Raw genomic sequence first — 5,798 nt, 5'->3', positions numbered from 1 at the left:
GAAGGTAATCAAACATTTACTCAAACTAAGGCACAGGAGAGAAGTAACAGCTTTACAAGAATTAGAAATGACAATACAGGACAATGAACTGAACTAAACAGAGGGCTTAAATGCACACAGGATAATGAGAAGACAGGTCATCATAATTGGTAACCATAAGAAAAAACTAAACACAGGGAAAACACTTAAGCCTCATTCAGACTGTCAGCCCAAATCCGATTTTGTGCATATCCGGATTCGAATCTGATTTCAATAACTGACCGATTTTGTGCATATCCGGATGGAATCTGATTTGAATAACTGACTGTCCACACAGTGTATCGCAACTGTTCATATCCGATTTGTGTGTCCATAAGCGGTCTTTCGTTTTACAGAATACGAGGCAGCATCAGAATCGCAGAAAGCTGGAATGTGCGGCTTTATTCAGTGCTGCTGTCTCCGCTACTTTCAAAACTCAAAGAGGTATGTAGGTGGCATGCGAAAACTTCCTCCTCATTGTGAGTTCTCATGTGCCACGTAAGGCTTCCTTTATGTGTGAAACGCTTTCCACACTGTTGGCACGCGTAAGGCTTCTCTCCGGTGTGGATTCTCAGGTGATCATTAAGGTGTCCTCTATGAATGAAATTCTTTTTGCAGTGATGGCATGTGAATGGCCTGTCTACAATGTGAATTCTTATATGATCATTAAGGTGCGCTTTTTGAATTAAACTCTGCGCACTTTGATGGCATGCAAGGTTGATGGCAGTGTGAGATCTCAGGTGAACATTCAAGGTTCCTTTCTTACTGAATCTCTCTCCACACTGATGGCACGTGAACGGCCTTTCTCCGGTGTGAATTCTTAGGTGAATGTTAAAGGTTCCTTTCTGACTGAAGCTCTTTCCACACAGATGGCACGTGAACGGCTTCTCTCCGGTGTGAGTTCTCATGTGTTCATTCAGGTGTCCTCTTTGATTGAAACGCTTTCCACATTGATTGCATGAGTAAGGATTGACTTTAGAGTGAGTTTTCATGTGACACTTAAACTTTTTGTTACATGTGAATCTTTTTCCACACTGGAGGCAAGTTAAAGGGTTCTCTTCGGTGTGAATTCTTCTGTGAATCTGAAGTTTCCTTTTATACGCGAAACTCTTCCCGCACTCATTGCAATTGAAAAGTCCTTCAGTGTGGATTCTCATATGCCACTTCAAGCTTCCTTTATGTGTGAAACTCTTTCCACACTGATGGCACACGAACGGCTTCTCTCCGGTGTGAATCCTTAAGTGAACATGAAAGTATCCTTTATGACTGAAACTCCTTCCACAGTGAGGGCATGTGAATGGTTTCTCTCCAGTGTGAACTCTTAAGTGATCATTAAGGTGTCCTTTATGAAGGAAACTCTTTCCACACTGATGGCATTTGAAAGGATTCCCTTCAGGGTGCATTCTCATGTAACGCGTAAGAGTTTCTTCAGTGTGAGTTCTCATGTGCCAGGAGAGGCTTGCTTGATGTGTGAAACACTTTCCACAGTGAGTGCATGTGTAAGGCTTCTCTCCGGTGTGAATCCTCAAGTGATCGTTAAGATGTCCTCTATGAATAAACCTCTTTCCACACTGAGGACACACGAAGGGCTTCTCTCCAGTGTGACTCCTCGTGTGAATATTAAGGAGCCCTTTATGATCGAAACTCTTTTCACATTGGTGGCACGGGAAAGGCCTCTCTCCAGAGTGAGTTTTTACGTGATTCTGAAGAGCTAGTTTGCTAGTGAAACTCATTTCACACTCATAACACGAGAAAAGGTTCTCTCTAGCGTGGGTTTTCATGTGACACTTAAGCTTTTCTTTATTTGTGAAACTCTTTCCACACTGCAGGCAAGTGAAAGGTCTCTCTTCAGAGTGAATTTTTTTGTGAACATTAAGTTGCCCTCTATTTGCGAAACTCTTTCCGCATTGATGGCATGTGAAAGGCCTCCTTCTGGTATGACTTTTAATGGGATCTTTAAGGCGTCCTGCTTGTGAAAGATTTTCACACTGATAGTCAGTTAAAGGTTTTTCTTCAGCTATCAAATTTTCAGGTGTCTGGAAATAGTGGTTGTCCTCAACTTCATACAGTTCTTGGCTTTCCTCTTTCACTTCCATCAGGCCTACAATTAATAACAATAAATTGACAAAAATCAGAAAGGGGGGACCAAAAAAATGTCAAAGTCAAGCCCAAATAAAAATAGATAGTAAAAGACACCAATGGCGCTTTTCCACTGCATGGTACGGCTCGGTACGGTTCGCTTTTGGGGGGTTTTCCACTGGGAGAACCGCTAGATTTAAATCAGCACAGCCAGCGTAGAATCGAACGCAACTGTTTTGAACGAGCGCACCTTTTTTTAACAACCAAAATGTTTTGTTGTCTGTTGCGGAAGTACAGACGTTCCTCTTGTTGATAGCAGAGGAGCGGATCCAGCGAGAGCTTGATGGGGCCACGCGGAATGAGAAAGTTTTTCAGGAGTCGCGGCAGTAGAGGCGGCGCAACTATAACGACATGTGAATAATCCCGCCCACTCTAAAGCGGTACTGAACTGCAGTGGAAACGCAAAACGAGCCGGGACGAGTTGTAACACGCAGTGGAAAAGCACCACAAGTAACTGTGTGTTTGTTTTATGTTTAGTGTGCAATGTGTTCATTCAGTCATTATCAACACCATCAGCTCTTCAGTACCGATGCTATGGCCATTTTAGATACATTTTCAAATTGTATTTTTTTTTTCTGTCAAATTAGTAATATGGACAATAAATCAAATCACAATATTTCATAAACATGCCAAAAAATGTATCTTTAAAATGCATTCCTTTAACTAAACTGTTTTATAAATTGATTTGATTATCACAGTTTTTAGTTAATTTATATTTGTAAGCCACTAGAGAAATGATACACTGTGAAATTTACAGAATCTATATAAAAATAAAAAATAAAAAACAGATTTCTGGTCATACCACACAGTGCTACCCCCAAAGGAATACAATTTTGTTCATTTTAAACTAGGGCTGGGCAGTATATTGAGTTTGTACAATATTGATACATTTTTATAAGCCGTTTGGTATGAGGCAATGTTTATATTGATGCGAGCACATCTGAAAAATAGCGGAGGACACAGAGTGAGCTGCTGCGGGGCAAGTGCATAATCCAGTTTGTCCTAAACACGAGTTATGCTTATATTAAGGGGTTAAAAATCATTCATAAGATATAGTTATGTGTAGTTTGAAGCAGCTGCTCTGAAGGATACAATTTGATTACTTTATACAATGTATCATATCTTTTTAATTTGTTCTACTGTCGTTTTTTTGTCCTGTTGCTTGTAATTAGTATTCTTAATTAATCGCTGACTGTTTACTTGTCTTCAGAGAGCTTGAGAATTTTTTTTTAATTTTTTTTTTTTATTTAGGCTAGTATTAGTTTTTTTGTGATATTGACACTGGTGACAAGAATTATGAAATTTCTATGGTATAACAATTTTTGATATCCTTATTTAAAGCAAAAGTAACCATATTGTGATATATATTGTTACCATGAAATAAAATTACTCATAACGTGATATAAAATATTGGTCATATTGCCCAACCCTATTAGAAAGTCATAGAAATATTTCTATTTTGCTGTCAGGAGTGCAAGAGCCTTTCTACATGCAATTCTCTGCTAAACTTCATAGACTTCAGTGAACAACCACCAAATGCGCACTAAACCGACAGAGTGCAATAGAAAAAGATCGCAATAATTGTGACTAAAATATACGTTTTCCTGAAATATTTGTACTTGCACAATAAATGTGCCATGTGTAGAATTTTAAACCTGCAAGTGTATATTTATGATAGCATTAACCACAAAGTGACTGTAATGGGGAAATCAAAATAGCCTAATACAATTAGCCTGTGCGTTTATTTTAATTTATTTAATTTTATTTTCAGTTTAGTGAATTTATCTTCTGCTTTAAAATGCATTATTTTTGTTTTTAGATTGCAATCGTACAATGTTAGAATGTAATGTGATTTTAACCATTTTTTTTGCACGTAATATATATAATAGTCTAGGTTTACATTCACTTTTTTGATCTCACTGCCTTTAATATAAACATTGTTTCGTTGGACATTTACATATATACTGTATTCCTAATAACCTGCAAATACATGCATTTACTATGTTTCCTTTCAAGTTACATCTGGTGCATTAAACAATCTTTGAGTAGTTTGCTCTTTTTCTGGCCTAAGACACATTATGAGAAATAATACGCAAATTGTATTTAATTGTTTTGAAAACCAACCTATTAGTTCCTCAGTTTCTTCATCTTTCACTCTGCGGGGCTCTGGATCAGTCCAGTCTTCAGGCTCGTCTTTAATAAACTCCATGACATGAAGAGTTATCTTCTACTTTTCTCAAACACTTCTGTGTCACGTTTAAGATGACTGGAATAGTTAATAGAAAGAAATAAAGAGCAAAGTAAATCACTCTGTTCCTCGCGCGTTAATAACACGCGCACATTTTGGCGCCATTTACTAACGGCACACAAAGCATTACATTATCACGCTGAATACATTCATTTTACATTAACAACCAACGCAAAATTAGTACCATGTGGAATGCATTACTTGAAAATAACTCAACAAAAATGGAAGTTTTACACACCTTAAACGCTGAATATCTCGAAACAAAAACCTTTGTCCAACAACGAGAACCATAGAGGGAGGAGTCCCGGCGCCTGCGTAATGACGTCAGAGCGGTTCCGCAAGGCAAAATAAAAGACGTCAGTCTAACGGTTTCGTTTCTAAAGGAGCGTTCCCATTGACAGGGTCGGTCCCTATGCAGTGTGCACTGCTCCCTAAGCACGTGATATCCGTTGAAGTGGACTTCGCTGACAATAATCGCTCATTCGGAACGCCCTGCAACCTCATCAAACAAAACCAACGGCAGGGTCACGCAGATTATGATAGAACGTTAATAAATATTGACTATACTATCAAATTTAAAATATTTATACTATAGATATACAAAACAAGCATTACCTGTTTTATAAATTAAATGAAATTATATATGTTTATTATGTGCTTATATATTTAATTGCCAATTGAAACTATTAATTGATTATTAGCAGATCTGAAGCTCTACTGTAACTGTCATGCAATAAGAAAATCAACTTTTATTTGTTGAACTAAGTGTACATGTGTTTTTAATCCATGTATAGAGATCTCATCTCCTGGCGCTTTCTTTACGCGCAACACTCCTGAGGTAACATTAAAGTATAAAAATGACAGAGCCTCTTTACTTTGTCATACCTATTCATACTCCGTAATGAATCTGAAAGACGACAGCGAAGACGACGACTTCTTAGGACAGTGGTTCTCAACCTTTTTTTCCACTGGGCCGCACTATGGTCCAAGTGCAAGTCTCACGGGCCGCATATCGTTTATATATTACGTCACCAATCCAAACCAACCAGATTTATAGGCTAATATTATAGCCTAAGTATTATGATATCTAATTGATTACATTCATTGAAATAAATAATTCTACTCACCATTAATAAGACACCTGATGCTGTCGGTAGCGGACCAATTTTGTGAAATTCGGCTCGAAAGGAGTAACAGCACAATGAAGTTGCGATTGATACTCAATCTTACCGAACTAATGGCTGCTGATGACTATTTGAATTGAAGCGCGCGCTTGTAAGTGCTCGTTAAATGCGTAACGTTAATTACGTGAGTAGCAGGTCTGCTCATGTCTGAAAATAATATATGAAAAACTAAATTACTTTACATAAAAACTTTATAGCTTATATTTTAG

The 5,798-nt window shown here is 37.8% G+C and overlaps 1 protein-coding gene across 1 annotated transcript; it reads right to left on the bottom strand.

Moving 5' to 3' along the window:
- Window positions 1-419: 419 nt before the first annotated feature.
- On the bottom strand, window positions 420-4,713 carry LOC107753200 (gastrula zinc finger protein XlCGF57.1-like). The gene is made up of 3 exons (XM_016569325.1): window positions 4,644-4,713; window positions 4,282-4,403; window positions 420-2,119 (listed from the first exon to the last, which is right to left on the bottom strand). Exons 2-3 carry the CDS (start codon window positions 4,364-4,366, stop codon window positions 420-422), a joined length of 1,785 nt encoding a protein of 594 aa, XP_016424811.1. The 5' UTR covers window positions 4,367-4,403; window positions 4,644-4,713.
- Window positions 4,714-5,798: the final 1,085 nt, after the last annotated feature.

Source organism: Sinocyclocheilus rhinocerous, unplaced genomic scaffold, assembly GCF_001515625.1.
Source record: "Sinocyclocheilus rhinocerous isolate Xijiao unplaced genomic scaffold, SAMN03320098_v1.1 scaffold4397, whole genome shotgun sequence".
Lineage (NCBI taxonomy): Eukaryota > Metazoa > Chordata > Actinopteri > Cypriniformes > Cyprinidae > Sinocyclocheilus > Sinocyclocheilus rhinocerous.
The sequence above is the reverse complement of the archived record's forward strand: the minus strand, read 5'-3'. Positions and strand labels throughout refer to the sequence as shown.

Excerpts from the sequence above, each read along its gene's own strand:
- LOC107753200 (XM_016569325.1), bottom strand. The coding sequence starts at position 4,366 with ATGGAGTTTATTAAAGACGAGCCTGAAGACTGGACTGATCCAGAGCCC. Across the intron at positions 2,120-4,281 it reads AGAAACTGAGGAACTAATAG|GCCTGATGGAAGTGAAAGAG; the intron begins GTTGGTTTTCAA and ends TATTAATTGTAG.